A 15,695-nucleotide genomic window follows, 5' to 3' on the forward strand; every position below is an offset into this window, starting at 1 on the left:
AATCCCATAATTCATAAATATTTTATAGGCGATTGAAAATTTGACTTGAGTCAAAGTTTGTTTCTTGATCCTGGGGCCAGTATCTTATTTTATTTCCAGTATGCAGTTAATGTAGTCAAGTAATCCTTTGAAGCATGATGGGTACAATTTTATACAATACGGTTTTGTAATTTTATTTTTCATCTTTTTGGCCAGTCGGAAGTCGATAAATGACATTTTTCAACAAAAGTGGTTTTCACAACTGTACTGAGTATTTACATTAATTTTTGTAGTAGCCAATTTGGCAGATTTTTTTCGCAAAATGCAGATTTCAAGCCCTTGTTTGTGTAATAATAAATTTTCTTTGCAGCCACAAAGGATTATGATATTTTTTCGTAATTTATTAAATATCTACGAATTTTAAATTGAGTTAAAATATTTTGACTTATATATATAGTTCAAACACCAAAAATGAACTTCTAATTAGATACACAAATGTCGAAAGGTAAAAGGAGAAAACTTTACATATTGTAAATAGTTTCCCTACATGATTCCAAGATCCTCTTAAAGAAGAAAATAAGAATTATACCATATTAATTGATATTTCATATATTCATATTTGGTAAATGAAATTATATCACCAGTTCATAAAACATGTCATTGTCCTCAGTCATTTTACGTAGGGACAGAAGTGGAAAATTTCAAAGAAGGTGTAACAAAATAAATGTATTTATTGATTAAATAAAATGAATACAATGAAATACTTGTGATAAAAATGAGAGACAGCTAAATACTGTGTGTTTATGACATGATTAAATGGGTATTATATCAGAACGGATATGAAAAATGAAAATCACTAAAAATCACCAGTACCTCGAATGCAAAATACATTTATTCATCGAAACGACTGTCAGTTTAAAGCATTTGGCTATATTATTTCTAGACACAATGTTTAATTTTACTGGTATCGACAGATAAACGTAAATTTTGGAGTAATGCACTCAGTTGCAAACGAATTGCAATTGAATATTATCCGGTCGGAATATGGGTATTCCTTCATTTGTAATGCTCCAAACTAATTGTATGGCTTCACCATAGTCTTGGCCGTATAGTTTAGGCGCTGTATTATCAAGTTTCAGTGATCCATCACAAGGTTGGAAATGTCCAAATCGTTTACAATACGGCTTGCAGATATTTCCACATGGATCATAAGCCTGGAAAATAGCTTCAGTGTGAAATTTTTCCGGACTCTTGACTGCAACATAAATTGTTGATGATGTGTATGGCTGCCTAGAATCAACAACAGCAAACTCACGGAAGGATCCATGATAGTTCAAACCATCGCTGTGGACCATGATCTTAGTGAAAATTCCGTCCATGTTTCTACAAGATCGAGAGTAGTTTACGTTTTGAACGAATTTTCCCTTCAAACTCTCATAGCCTGTTGGATCATATATATCCTTTTCGGTTTTCATTTGTCCTTCTTCAATAGGAAACGTATCGAATACCATTTGTTCATGCTGTCGTTTATAGATGACTTGGACAGGTATATATACCCATATTCTGCTGTCTGAAATACCATTCATCTGGAACAAGTTTTGAATTACGTTTGTTGGAACAGTTGGAGGACACATGTTTGTCATAGGACTTAAAATAATTTCTTTATCTCCTTCCTTTAATCTCTGAAATACGTCTACATTATTCTCATATTTTTCAGAGAAACCCATTTGGACTTTTTGCTGTTCTTGTTTTTGTTGTTCTGTTTTGTTCTTTGCGAACGTTGCGAGTCCATTTTGTCCAAACTGTGATAGAACATTCTGACCCATGGCTTGTAATCGGCTTGCGTCGAATGCTCCCGCTTGTCTCTTTCTTCTTCCAACAAATGGTGGAAATTGAGGAATTCTGTTACCCACCTGGAAATTGGGGAATCGCGATGTCTGTGTAGTTCGTTGTTGTTGTGGTTGTTGATTTGTTGCAGATCCGAACGGTGCTGTTGGAGTTGTTGGAGTGATCATTTCCAATGTAACACACTGTGGTCGACCAAACTGGAATTCACATGTAAGGTAACGTGATCCACAGCTCGGGTTTCTGTAACTACATGTTGGCGAAGGCTCATAGGTATACATTCTTGTAGTATACATATCGCTCATTCCGTGAAGATTTCGAAGTCTTCCAAGACCCATTAAGGAGTTTGGAGCATGGGCAGCTGTTCCATATCGTCTTGGATAATCCCTTGTAGGATCAACTCCTTTCTCTCTTTGGCTTCTTCTGAAAACTTCCCAGAGATAATCCACAAAACAATGATGAAGGTAGAAAATTGGGTCGTAAGCAGCAGTTTCAGCAGGTGACATTATGCCTCCAATGTGTTGATGCACATCTCCATGTCTAATTTCAAAGTCGAACGGTGGTGGTGCATGAGGCTCAGATATTTCTTCCAAAGTAGATCTTGTCATGACCGCCCGGATGTGTCTGTAGGTGAAATATTCTCCTTCATGGCCTCCAGCTCGAACAAGAGGTCCTGCTGGTGTTTGCCAGTATCTGAAGGGTCCATCGATAACACGGCCTTTCATGGTGCCCATGAACTGTGGTGACCATATGATGGATCTAGTGGGATCTCTTAGCGGTTGATCTAGACGAGAATCGAAGTAGAGTAAAGTCACTCCTGGTACCTTCTGTCGGAGAGCATTTTCAAAGCTGTAAATTGATTTTAAACTAAATTATTATACATGAAAGACAATTAATTAATTAGGCATTTCTAAAATTGAATTATACGTAATGCTTAATTATAAATTTGATTTATTGTTTTTGCTTATTAAAGATATATATCTTTGTACAACTGTATAAACATTTTGTACCAATTCAATCGTTGAAAGCTTTTGATCAAAATCTTAATATTCCTAAAAATTTGTTAGTTAAGAAACGTACATAAGGAGAAGAACTCTGTGGAAAGCCAGGAAAGCTGCGCCATGGTGGACATCATCACCTCTTTGTTGATGAAGCAGTCCCAAAGCATCAAAACGGTTAGGTTTGACATCCTGAAAGGATAAACAGACGTTGTACCTTTTAAAAACAACCTCGTCTATGACGAAGGAAATATTACGTTTCAAAGATTCCAAGTAAGACATTTAAAAACGAAAACTCCGCCTGTTGAATAAGTTACAGTAAACTGAAAATTTTAGAATTTTTGAAAAATAATTATTTACAGTATCTCTTTTCAGCATGTTGATGGCTCTGAAGTAATCCTGTCGTTGTTGATCTGTTGCTCGTCTGATTTCCACTCTCCTTCTCAAGGATTGTCTCTTGGATCGTGCCTCCTTGTTGGCCATACGTAACAACTCGTCTATCCAGTGAGTTGTTTCAGTCGTAATGTTTGGGTTTAGGGTCTGAAGATGCCATCTGAATTTTTGTATACAATATTGATGGACATTATCGAGACGAGGGTCCATCTCTCTGGTGTTGAAACGAGGTTGATCGAAACAGCTCTTTAGCTCTTCGGGAGTGTCGATAATGGTCATTTTGGACTGGACCAGAGTCGCAATAAGACCCAGCCAGAGTAGCGTCTGCATGGCTTTCATCTGAAAGAAAAAAAGCAGCAGCTGTCAACATTGAAACGACCTCGTTTTGGAATTTTGGAATGTAGGTTATTGAGAGCAAATGTATAACCCTAACCACAAAATGAAGAATTCACTAAAAATACTTTTACAAATTGTGTCTCATTTTAACTTGAATAAATCATTTAAAAACATTTTCTGATTACTAATGATTGAAACACTCATTAGTAACGCAATGTCTTCGCCATGAAAAACCAGTTGGGCGAAGTTATGGTCATAAATAAAATGAAATATTTATGGCTATTTTTATGAAGAAATGATTATTGTCTGTGTAACAAAACAATTATTCTTGTGGTAAGTGGATTTCAATGCAATAACGTAAGTTTTATTATTACATATCCGAATCGTCCTCCTTCGGTGACAAGCTTAAGTTTTAAAACATCAAGGGAAATGACATGTTCAATTTATCTGAGAGGATATTCTGTGAATAACAGAGAGTGAATTAACAAGACATTCTTCTTTGTAAAGTGTCAAAGGAATAATCAAGGTTAAGAACTGAATTAAATAACCTGAGTATAAGTTAAACTTCATTCATTAACGCATTTTTTTGTAATTGAATACTTCTTTAATTTGTGACAGATTTGTGTTTTTCATATATAGATTGTCGTCCATCCACATGTTTTTCTTTTACTAATGTTGACACGCCTAAACAAATTTGCATTCATCAGAATGACTTTTTTTTATCATAGTTGACACGGATTCCATTCTGTTCGTATGATTTTTTTTTACGTAAGCTATTTTCCAATAAATTTCGGGTTCTTTGGAAAGTATTATAGTACTGAGTTCTATAAATATACAATCATTTCTATTTCAAATCAATTACAAATAAGACTTCTGCAAGTACAACAAGGCTACAGTCAGTAAATCTTATTCAAATCTGAATAAAATGATGGAACTGATATTGTTGAAATAACAAGATTGATAAGTTATTTTCAGAAGGAAGAGAAAATTTGACTCGGATGCATTTTGAACTTTGAGTGTTTTGTTCAATTTCATTATGGAATTTTATAATTTTAAATATATGATACGAAAGAGATGTTTGTAATAATTTTTGGAATTAAAAGGTGTAAAATTGCATAGATAATTAAAAATGCTGACAGCATAGAAAGTGTTTATAACTCTTATCAACTATATATCACGATGTCAATGATAGCACGTTTGCATACATTGATTATATCGTTATGTATTTTTTGTGTGTAAGCGATAAATCATGCTGATTGACTTGGCTCCAAATGTTTCGCACTTTTCATAAGGACATAAGATTTATTGGGGGCAATCAAGTGATTCCATCATTATTGTCAGTACCAATCACGATTTTGCAAGGAAAGTTCAAGAAATCAATAAAAGATTAATGAAATATCTTTAAAATTCAGATATTTCTTTGATTATGTATGTGTCATTTTTAAAAATACAATACCTACAAGAAAATGAGTTCAAGTAGAAAATTATTTTTTTTCATAATCACTGAGGTTTTGACGTCGTTCTTTGTTTATTTCCCGGGTCATAGATTTGTAAAGGTTGTATGTATTCTCTATAATGACAATGAGCACACGGCGGGTGTGACCGGTTGGCAGAGGTTGGTACCTGATCCTACCTCTGATGTTTTGGAGGTCCGTATTGTTTAATGGACTTTTGACCTTGTATACTGTTCGTTATCTCCATCTTTTAAGCAATCACTGCTCGTTATCTTCATTTTTATTCTGCATTTTAATGTTGGAATTTTCCAACAATTAAGCAGTTGTAATAATTAATTTGCATGGATTTGCACCTTGTGACACCGCAACGTTTGGTCAACATAAAGACAATGCACGATGACGTAACATGTACTGATAATTAATGCATGCGGTCCAGAAAATAAAATATATCCGTGAAGGCAACTAAATTTAGATATTCAACTACAATTAATTCCAATAGTCATCAATATGAAAGTCTGCTAAAACAACCGTCATATATATAAAACATATGGAGATAATGAAGAGCATTAAAAAAAACGGTATGAAAAATACGAGCAGAGCAAACACGGAGTTCCAAAACATAAGAGGTGGATTCAGTTGTCGTGGAGGAGTGAGCATCCCTTGCTGACCGGTCACACCCATCGTGTGCTCCTTGTCATGATTAGGAAATAACGGGAATCCGAAAATCAATTCAGTATATAAATAACAATTACTATAAGTACATGTACTGCAGTATGAAAAACTGAGTCAGCATTTGAATCAATGATAATTATATTTGTTGACAAGGGCATTGTATCGACCGTAGAACTTACGAAATGATGACTTTAAACGAGATTGCTGATATTCTTGTTTCTTCAACATGTTTGTCAATAATATACCTCTTGTTAGAAATTGTTCATACATGTACGTAGAGCATGCTTTTGCGTATCGAATCAAATAAGATATGTAAACTCCGTATGCAGGTACATTGCATAAGTAAGGTAAGTTGACGATAGAAAAGTTAAAGTCATCACGTTTATCTTAAAGCTTGGTGGTTAGATCACCATTAACGTCTTTTTCAAGTAAAAAATCCAAACATGAAACAGATGTGTCAGACTCTGTGGTTTCTTTTATCTCAAGTTCACCAGGATATATCGTATCGACCTAATAATGGAAACTACCATTGTTAATTGACAATAAGACGTCGATATATCAAAATGTCGAGTTCAAGGCCACATCAAGTTTTTTTCTTTTTTTTCACACACAGGATTTTGCAAAAATTTTGCTTCATATGAATACAAAAATAGGTCTGCTAATAACGGTCACATGGGAATTCATAGATTTTTTTCCAAAAACCACATATATAATGTCAATCAGAAACTCAAGGATCTTTTTGATGTCAACTCAGAGTACCTGTGTGTACAATCAGAATGTTTTAACAAAATAATTTTGCAAATGACCAAACAGATTTGTTAATTATAATTTTTTCATAATTTTTAAATTGATGCACAATAAAGGTAGGATTCTTCTCTGGTTTCTGACTAGATGAACTATTCAGAGTACATTTGCTTATATTTCTTATATATTTAGGTGTAAGAGATTTAAAAGACCATATTTTTCTTACCTTGTCACAATTGTACAGCTTTAAATAGAAATCGTAAACCGCATTTGAAAGCTAGCAGGGACTTTATTTTTGGCGGAATGGTGGCGTATGAAAATATCTTCTTTTCTGCCTCTCAAAATTATCACAAAAAATGAATTTAGTTATGATTTTTACACAATCAAAGACTTGAAGAACTTTTCTTATGTAAGTTAAATTAATAATGGACTTTTACGAGACGCACTGACTTTTACAGCTGACTGCTTACTTGGACATTTAAACCTGTATCATCTACGGAGGTACAGAATTGATAATGGATAAGAAAACCGTTCTAGTGGTCATAGTAATTGTGTTAGGGACACTTATATGCGAAGGCCTGGATTTGAGGGTAGGATAATTGTCGTTTTCTTCAAGGGCAACTTATCTGTGCTTTGAAATAGCCCGTTGTTGAATTGAAGGTTGGGCTAAATATTTATATCAAAAAGAGCTTCTGTACACTGTCCAAAAAAAATTCAACTGTAAAAGTCACAGAGTAAAAGTCCAGTAAAGGACTAAAGATCCTAACTATATCAAATAAATATAATTTTTTAAACAAACTAGAACTAGCTTTTATAACCTTCCAATCTGAGTACATATTTGAGCGAAAAATCCGTTAAAGTATTTTTTCTCTCTTAGTAAACGATCAAAACTTTTTGTTTTTGTATCATTTTGTATCTTTATGTGACAACTTTACTATATGTGAAAATGAGAAAAATTTAGATATATGAAGCATATAAAAATAGCTAATGTATTCTAAAAATTTAAGAAAAGTAGAGAAAATTCGGATTAGCCAATATCCATTTCAGTTATATTATTGATGTCAATTTGGTAATATCATCTTATAGGCCCTTTATGGTAGTATCTTTTTATGCAAAAAGAAAAACATTCAATTTTTTGAAATACAAGTAGGGATCGCATTATTGGCAACAGTAATTTTTTTTATTAATGTCCAGGAAAAAGGTAATGACCTCGACCTGACCTTGTCTCTAGTATAAAACGGTCAAAGTTAATTTCACTGATGCCATCATTAAGTGATATAGTCTTTTTGATGATGTGAAAATTTCATTAATTTTTAAATACAAGAAATATGAGAAGAATCCTACCTAAAAAAATGAAATACCACCCTTATTGGATCCAAAAAAAAATATATTTCATTGGTTTCTTAAAATGAAGCTTGTTATAATGCTTTGACAATGAGCTTAAAGCCAAACTATCAGCAGTTACCAAATAAAAATTTTGTGTTAACCTTTACCAAAACTATCGATTATTACATTTTACATCATCACAGTCTGTGACATCACAGGTATTTAAATATCGTACCTTTAATTGGATCTTTACCGGGTAAAATAATGATAAATTTCTTAATGTTAGACAAACAACTCATACAAGGTTTCAATTAGCATAAAATTTAAGAAACATAAAATATTAGCTATTTCATGTGATTTTTTTTACACGACAATGAGCCGTATAAGACTTATAGTTAACAATGAAATGTTGGGGGGAAACCATCTTTAAAATGACAGATATATCGCATTTACGTCACAACAATTAGCAGAGGCAATAATTACGAGGTTAAAAGCCGGTAATATATTCAACCAAGGAAGAACGACGAAACTTTACGTGGGGAATTAGTAGATTTAGTGGTCGACTTTAAAGTGATTTATCAAACTCTTGCACCAAAAATATCTTCTTCTTTTTTTTTTATTGATAATGCATGTTTAACTTCAGATATTTAAAATAATTAACCTTTTTTGTTAAAAAATTCCATTAGTCATTATTAATAATATTCTTTAAAGAGTTCACAAATTAAAAAATTGTCATCAAAAATATTTACAGTGTTCTTTGACGTTGTTTATAGCATTCTTAATGAAAATGCATATCACAGACGGAAATGACAAAAATAGGTACCATAAATGAAAAATAATAGCTTTGAGCTATTTAAGTAATTGTTGCTATGTCATGTCATGTCATACAAATTTCTTCTCTTATCATATGCAAATTTAAATGATTGCTATGTTTAAAGAAATTATGAAATTACTTTACAAAACATTCAAATGCAATTTAAATGGAGAAAACCATAAATGAAAAAAATAAATAAATAAGAAAGGAAAAAAAAAGTAAATAAAAATACATACTTGATTTTCTCCAGAGCATTTTCGGTAATCAATTATCATTTAATTTCCAGTGTGTTGTCTTTAAAAAAGGCTCTCGAGAAAATAAGAGACAATTTGTTTGATATAGCTTTTGTTTGTGTCAAAAGGTCAATTGGCTGACATGGTAACAGAGCACCAGTCCATTACACGCGGAGGACAGAAGAAAACAGGAATTAGCATTTATGTACGTCAGTATATGTAATAACGAAGACACAAACATTTCCATATATATCTACGTAAATCTGACCAGGATGCACAGGTTATTTTTTTCACTTTCACAATATTTTTTTTAAATCCCATATTCCTAAAAATAAACAAATTTTTAAGACCATAAATTTAAAGAGAATCATACATCCAAAATGCTAGTATAACATACCTTTTACAACTTTTTGTGAGTCAGAAGATGAAAAGTTATGTGTTCCGCTAAAGACTCTTTACACCGATGCTCTCAGAGAAAGAGAGCATGCGTGTATTCTCCCGTCCAAAATTAATATATGACAATTCAAAAATCAAAACTTTACAGGGACCGATCCATCATACTACGTAATAACAAAGCTGTCAAATTTCACGTGAAGAAAATACACTTACATGGCTGGATAATCGCTCTCTGACATTTCTATTAAGAAATTAACCTTTTTTTTGTGTGTCTATGCAATATTATGTTCAGGAGATGATTAATAATTATGCTAATGAGTTTGTTTTAATTGTCATGTGATTGAATTTTATTAGTTAAATATAGAGACAAGGAAATTGCGAGTTGAAACCAATCACATTTTGATAAATGTAATTCTTTACTTCCGTAGGTATATACTTACCTCGTTCTTTTGATAGAGCTTCAGTATAAGTTACAAGCATCGTATACCAATATTCATTAAAGTAAAAGACATCAATACCCAAACTTTAAATTTTATTTCTTTATATACTCTCCTTCACATTTGGATAACCATGGAAGAATCGACAATTGTTCTGTACATGTATTTTAATAGCATGTATTTTTCAAATCAAGCATAAACAGTTATTTCAGGGAATTTTATGCTTAAAAAGTTTAAGGAAAGTTTTATGCTTTATTCATAACCAATCTGAAATTACAGAATTCTATTAAACGGGAATTCTGTTTAAAAGAGGATTTTTAAAAGAGGATTTAAGTTAATTAAAAAAACGAAACCTCATGTTCAGGACATCATCAACATTAATCTTCCAAAAGACAGTTGCATAAAAAACAATAAAAAATATGGGAACCAGGATTTGTTTTAGAAAACAAAATCGTTTTTCGTTACCATTAAGCACATGGGGTAAAAATGAAAATTCCTAAGTCTCCTAAATTCCTATAATTCTTAAGTTGGCAGTTGCATAAAAAACAAATAAAAAAATTTGGAAACAAGGATTTAATTTAGGAAAGAAAGTCGTTTTTCGCTACCATTAAGCACATTGGGTAAAAATGAAAATTCCTAAGTCTTGTTGTGCATCTACTGGACAGCAATTTCATTTCAAAAAATGATTATGCTACTTCTTATAAAGAGAGGAATTTGACGAAGCAGTGTTCTGAAGAAGAAGCGTCATTTTTTTTTACCCTCATCCTATTTGGCCATGCTGTCCACCTACAGGACACCAGCATTCTTATTTCAAAAGAAGATTTGGCTACTGCGTTAATATTGCAAAAAGGATTAGGAAATCGATGATTGTTTTGTAGAAAAAGTCAATTTGCGATCCATTTTTAGCCCCTAAATTAAAAGATAAAAATGAAAAATTCGAAACCTTGTTCATTTATTCATCTATGGAACATTAGCAATCATATCTTTTAAAAAAGAAATAACTATTGCATAAAATATGAGACGTTCTTGGAAAAAGGGTATAATTTAAGAAAAAAGGTATCTTTTTTTTATCCCTATTTGTCATCCAGGATAAATTGAAAATTTATTTCATATTCAATATAATATACTTAACAGAACCATATAGGATTTCCCTTTAGACATATGAGTAGTTCAAATGTTTTGAGACAGCATAAAAACGAATTCTTGGAATAAGACATAAAAGTCTTAAAATGATTAGATTCCTATTAAAAAATGTTGCACAGTGAACATAATCCAAACACAGTTATGACAAAGGTTATTAGTTTAATATATACTTAATTAGAAAATGTATTTCGCAATTCTTAAGTGATGTTGAAGTTAATGAACCCTATTATTCGATGTATAAAGTAAACGTTGCGTTATTCCAAAATATAATAATACTACAGCAACCTTTAATTAAAATATTTGGTAATTGAGACATTTTTTGTAAATTAACTGCCATCATTATGCTTTATCGTTCATTTCAATTAAATGTGATTTCAACTCTACTTAGTAAAGACATGTGTTATTCAGGACCACATATGCATAAATTTTGATGCAAATATTAAAAATAAAAGGTACACATCGTGATATAAAAGGTCGATTTCAATTTGTGCTCAGAATTTCAAACAAACATTTTAAAGGCTGTTCTTAAAGAACCCGGTATTTAATTTTTTCAGTAATAAGCAATTTTTGTGACAATTTAATTTTTTAACTTGGTTTAAGATTGAGTATCTAGAGATAGAAAGTCAAAAAATACGAAACACTTCTTGTGGCCAACTTTAAGATATATCAACTACGTTTCGCCAATTAAAATAGTGATATCCATTTGTATAATTTTATCAGTTCGATATATATCGGTATTAATGAACCTGAAAAAAGATTCCAAAAGTCTTTCACACATGCTTTACATCTGAATGTTTTACTGACTATGGACAGTTAGGACCACATAACAAATTAATTATCAACGGGCTGGCTTTACTTTTTCATCAACTTGTCTTTTCTACGGAGTAAAATCTTATATCATCTGCATTTACCGGGGATAATTTAATGAAATGTATGGAGATAACGAACAGTATTCAAGCTCAATAGTCCATAAAACAATACAAATAGAAGCAGAGCAAACTCGGACCTCCAAAACACCAAAGGTGGGATCAGGTGTCATGGAGGAGTGATCATCCTCTTCCCACTGGTCACACCCGTCGTGTGCTTCTTGTCATGATCGGAAAATAACGAAAAAATCCGTCGTCAATTCAGTGTGCAAATGATGGTCTAACAATAATTATGACAATTAATCATTAGAAACTCAAGAGCATGCTCTACGTATGATCAATTTTTAAACCGAGAAAGACTACCGATACGATAAAAAAAATGATGTAAGAGGGACTTCAACAACATCGTTTAGCATTCCGGAAATTCTATGGTCTTTATAATGACATTGTTACCAATATGTAACCTATCAATGGGTCGTGTTTTGTCTTACTATATCGATTCCATGTCAGGCCTTTCTATTTATATTTATTTTGTCTACTGAGCGTTCTTTTTACCTAGTCAATAAATAAGGCTCAAGGCGGATGTGACCAGTCGAAGGACGATAATTACTTTATTTAGTCACAAGATGTTACCTATATTTTATATCATTTTATATTTTATATACTGTTCTCAAATCCATTTCTTGTGAATTTTTTTAAGACTGATCGCTGTTCGTTATCCTTATCTTTTTCATATAAAAAATATGTTTCCAAATTTTTGTTTTAAATGCAGTTTTTCTTTTATCTTTTTCTTTTCTTTCATTACTATCTTTAAGAATATACAAGGTTACAATCTAAGCTTATCAATGTCACTGAACTTGTTTCAGAGTAAGCATTTCATGTTATGTCATAACCCACCTAGATTACACATAAAAAATATATGTTGCTTTTTCGAATTTTCACGGTTTCATTCATTTCTTTCTGTATATTTTCCCCAAGAAAACTTGGAGTGCAATACCGCAGTATTACATCTCTGCTGCAGTAAAATGATATACAAGTGCATTAAAATTGCAGCCGCTGTATGTTTTGATAATTAGATAACGAACTGTGATTAATTAACTGTATGTTGTTTTACATCCCTTTTGAGAGTGTTTTACTCATAAAGAGATATCACCATATTCCGTTGGAGAGCTATTTTCGGCACGCAGGTCCGTTGGGCAGCGATTCTTTTTTATCGTACGAAGTACGAAGGACTACCGTCGCATGGGAGCTCGGTTTCCAGAGGCCTGTTCAGTAGAGCGAACGTTCGCGAGTGCTCGCCAAAATTACTATTGGAGGTAGAAGGAATTTTGGCGAGAGCTCGCGAACGGTCGCTCTGCTGAACAGGCCTCAGGTCTCATCCGAACGATCCTTAACTTTCACTTCTTCTGCCGTGTGCTTTGCAAAAGAACAATCATTACCCTTTCTGAATAGTCGTAGGTATGACATGGTGCAGCGAACGATCATCAAATACAGATAACCCGAGTAAGAAGCAAACATCATAAAACCCCCTACCATTAGGCTACCGCGACCGATGGGTGTGATCTTAAAATAATATTAAAAATATATTTTTTTTTTTAAAAAGGGAGAAAATCAGATTCAAATTTTATTTACATGAAGATGATTTGTAAGATTTTCGTCCATTAACTTTCTGGAAATATTTTGTCAGTCAAAACACTTTTCCCTGCTAAGTTTTAGAGCTTCTAACAAAATTATTGATAGTACCGAAAGTGGGACTTTCGGCTGAAGAGAAGCTCTGATTGTTAAACCATAATTCCTTTAGATCATAAGTGTAAAGACAAGCCTAAGGCAAGATTTATTAATATTACAAGTTCTTTCTAAATTGAATAGTTAAGTAAATTCGATGATTCTATTTAAGATGTTCCAATTTTTTTTTTTTTGAAAGCTTTGAATGAGAAAAAAAAAAGATTATTGAGATTTTTAGGTTAAAATTTTTTCTCCTTTTATCTATTGTTTTGTATTTTAGTTTTATTTTCTCTTCATACATGTAGAATGTTTTTGAAACCTAACTTGTATTTATGTACTTATATGAAAAGTTGAAGGAATTTTGCATGAATTTTTTTTATATGGTTTCGCTGCGCAACGTTGTGCAATGTGATGACTCTCTTGATTGATGAATAGTTAGAAATCTTTATTATCCCGGTTTGGAATTCTTTTGTTTAAAAACAAAGTTAGTCAGCGTTTTTTTCCTTCCTTTTTACTAATTGATTGTGGTTGTTTGAGAGATGGCGAAAATAATTGTGAGGAAATGTAATCACGTGAAACTCTTTACTTTTACATATACATTTCTTTTAGTTTTTTGATGAACTTTATTTTACATCGTTGATTATATATATAGTACTCCAAAATTAAGAGCGACAGTTGTCGGTCAGCCAAGGGTTCTGAACAATTCATTATGTAATACAAGCATTACTATTTTTAAAAATGCTTAAATAAGACGTATACTGTACAAAGCCGATACGAAAATGTTATGATGTGTAAATAGAAATTATTTTTTAAAAATGGTTCAATTTTTCATATTTTGGTTTTGTAGAATGACAAGAAGTTTTAACCATATCAATGACATATTACATGATTGATAAAGATGAATACTCATGCACTTAAAACAAGCAAGTGAAGTTTTTTAAAATTTAGATTAATTAAACTATTTTATGCAATGATATTTAGCACTGTTTGAGCAAAGACTTTTACATGAAAAGAGGGTTTCTTCCTGTGGCCTAAAACTCGACATTAAGATATATCTACGACGTTTTATCAATTAACAGTATTCATTTTCTTCAAATTCTGCCTCAGCTCGTATCCCACTGAATTCGGAATAAAATACACCACGTCTTATACTTCTGTTTCATATTGGTATATACTTCTAGAGAAAGACATTGCTGGCAGACTTAAAACTTAACTAAATGATAACTGAAATGACTTCAACTTTCCACTGTCAACTTCCTCTTATTGATAAAGCAATTTACCATTAACCATTACCATTAACACCTGCCAACAGGTTTTGTGTCTCTCAATTGATTTGACACACAAAACAAACAATATCTAAGAAGAGGTAGGCTACTGAAAAAGTAATTGATGTTTTAAGAATATCAACAATGTTGTGTAAGTAAAACTTTCGAAAATCCTCGATAAAGTGACTTTCTTTTCAAATACAGTCTATCATTATATTGAATGTTGACTGAGGTCTTTCATACTTATTGTTAGGCCATTATTATAACATAGAATTGACTACGTATTTTTTTTAGTTTACCCCATGATTAGAAGGGAAACGTTTGGTTTGACCGTCGACAAGTGCTTAGTTTAAGTATCAATTTTGACAATCGAGTTTGAGTCTGATAAAACTTTTTTTTTGAAAATCATTACTTAGAACAGTTGCAGAACTAGGTAGTACGTAATTAACTAAAGTCTTGACATTACATGAAATGCGAATTAAAAGTAAAATAAAATTTTATGACAATCTTAATGTCCTTTAAAATCTCGCATAATAACATAATCCATTCGTCCAGAAATTATCTCATCTTGACCACTTTCCAGGGCGTCTGTATTTGAAAAACAAATCTGGTTTCTTATAAATCATCACTTTGAAATCTTAACATAAATAATTGCATAAATAAAATATTATCGTGACATTTTGCAAGAAAAGTGTATAATAAATCACAGTACATTATTGATTTCATAAATACTTCATATAATGTTCACAAATGAGTTCATTAATTCACTTCAAACAGAATATATACACTAAACATGTTATTATTTCCTGCAAAGAATTTAATTAATATTGTGGCTGGAATACAATTTAAAAAAAGATATATATCTTTTCATCACGATAAATATTAAAATATAAGATTCCTTTATGCTATCACAATTTTGATACATACTTAGTTTTTTTTTTTAAACTTACCTTTTCAATCTGTTTATAACTGTATTTAATCCTAAATATGTTATATTGTTAATAACATGTATGCTGATATTGATGTATTATTCAGAAAAAGAGAACTGCACAAGGATGTGCCTACAGGA

At 31.8% G+C, this 15,695-nt stretch overlaps 1 protein-coding gene across 4 annotated transcripts; it reads right to left on the reverse strand.

The window, feature by feature from the left end:
• Nucleotides 1–692: 692 nt before the first annotated feature.
• LOC134282656 (uncharacterized) lies at nucleotides 693–15,695 on the reverse strand. 4 transcript variants are annotated; one of them, XM_062765057.1, is made up of 4 exons: nucleotides 15,577–15,695; nucleotides 3,183–3,554; nucleotides 2,905–3,014; nucleotides 693–2,673 (listed from the first exon to the last, which is right to left on the reverse strand). In XM_062765057.1, exons 2-4 carry the CDS (start codon nucleotides 3,552–3,554, stop codon nucleotides 981–983), a joined length of 2,175 nt encoding a protein of 724 aa, XP_062621041.1. In that variant the 5' UTR covers nucleotides 15,577–15,695; the 3' UTR covers nucleotides 693–980. The 4 variants fall into 4 exon arrangements, with proteins under 4 accessions (XP_062621041.1, XP_062621042.1, XP_062621040.1 ...); XM_062765058.1 differs by lacking the exon at nucleotides 15,577–15,695 and adding an exon at nucleotides 9,404–9,424; XM_062765056.1 differs by lacking the exon at nucleotides 15,577–15,695 and adding an exon at nucleotides 9,192–9,334.

This window comes from Saccostrea cucullata, unplaced genomic scaffold, assembly GCF_032062105.1.
Source record: "Saccostrea cucullata isolate Sc308-1 unplaced genomic scaffold, CSIRO_AGI_Scuc_v1 ctg183, whole genome shotgun sequence".
In the NCBI taxonomy this organism is placed as follows: domain Eukaryota; kingdom Metazoa; phylum Mollusca; class Bivalvia; order Ostreida; family Ostreidae; genus Saccostrea; species Saccostrea cuccullata.

What these genes read in the sequence shown, in the direction of transcription:
- LOC134282656 (XM_062765055.1), bottom strand. Translation starts at nt 8,836, where the DNA reads ATGATAATTGATTACCGAAAATGCTCTGGAGAAAATCAA. An exon ending in AATGCTCTGGAGAAAATCAA is followed by an intron (nt 3,555 to 8,797) that starts GTATGTATTTTT and finishes TTTTTCTTTCAG; the next exon opens with ATGAAAGCCATGCAGACGCT. An exon ending in ACATGCTGAAAAGAGATACT is followed by an intron (nt 3,015 to 3,182) that starts GTAAATAATTAT and finishes TTATCCTTTCAG; the next exon opens with GATGTCAAACCTAACCGTTT.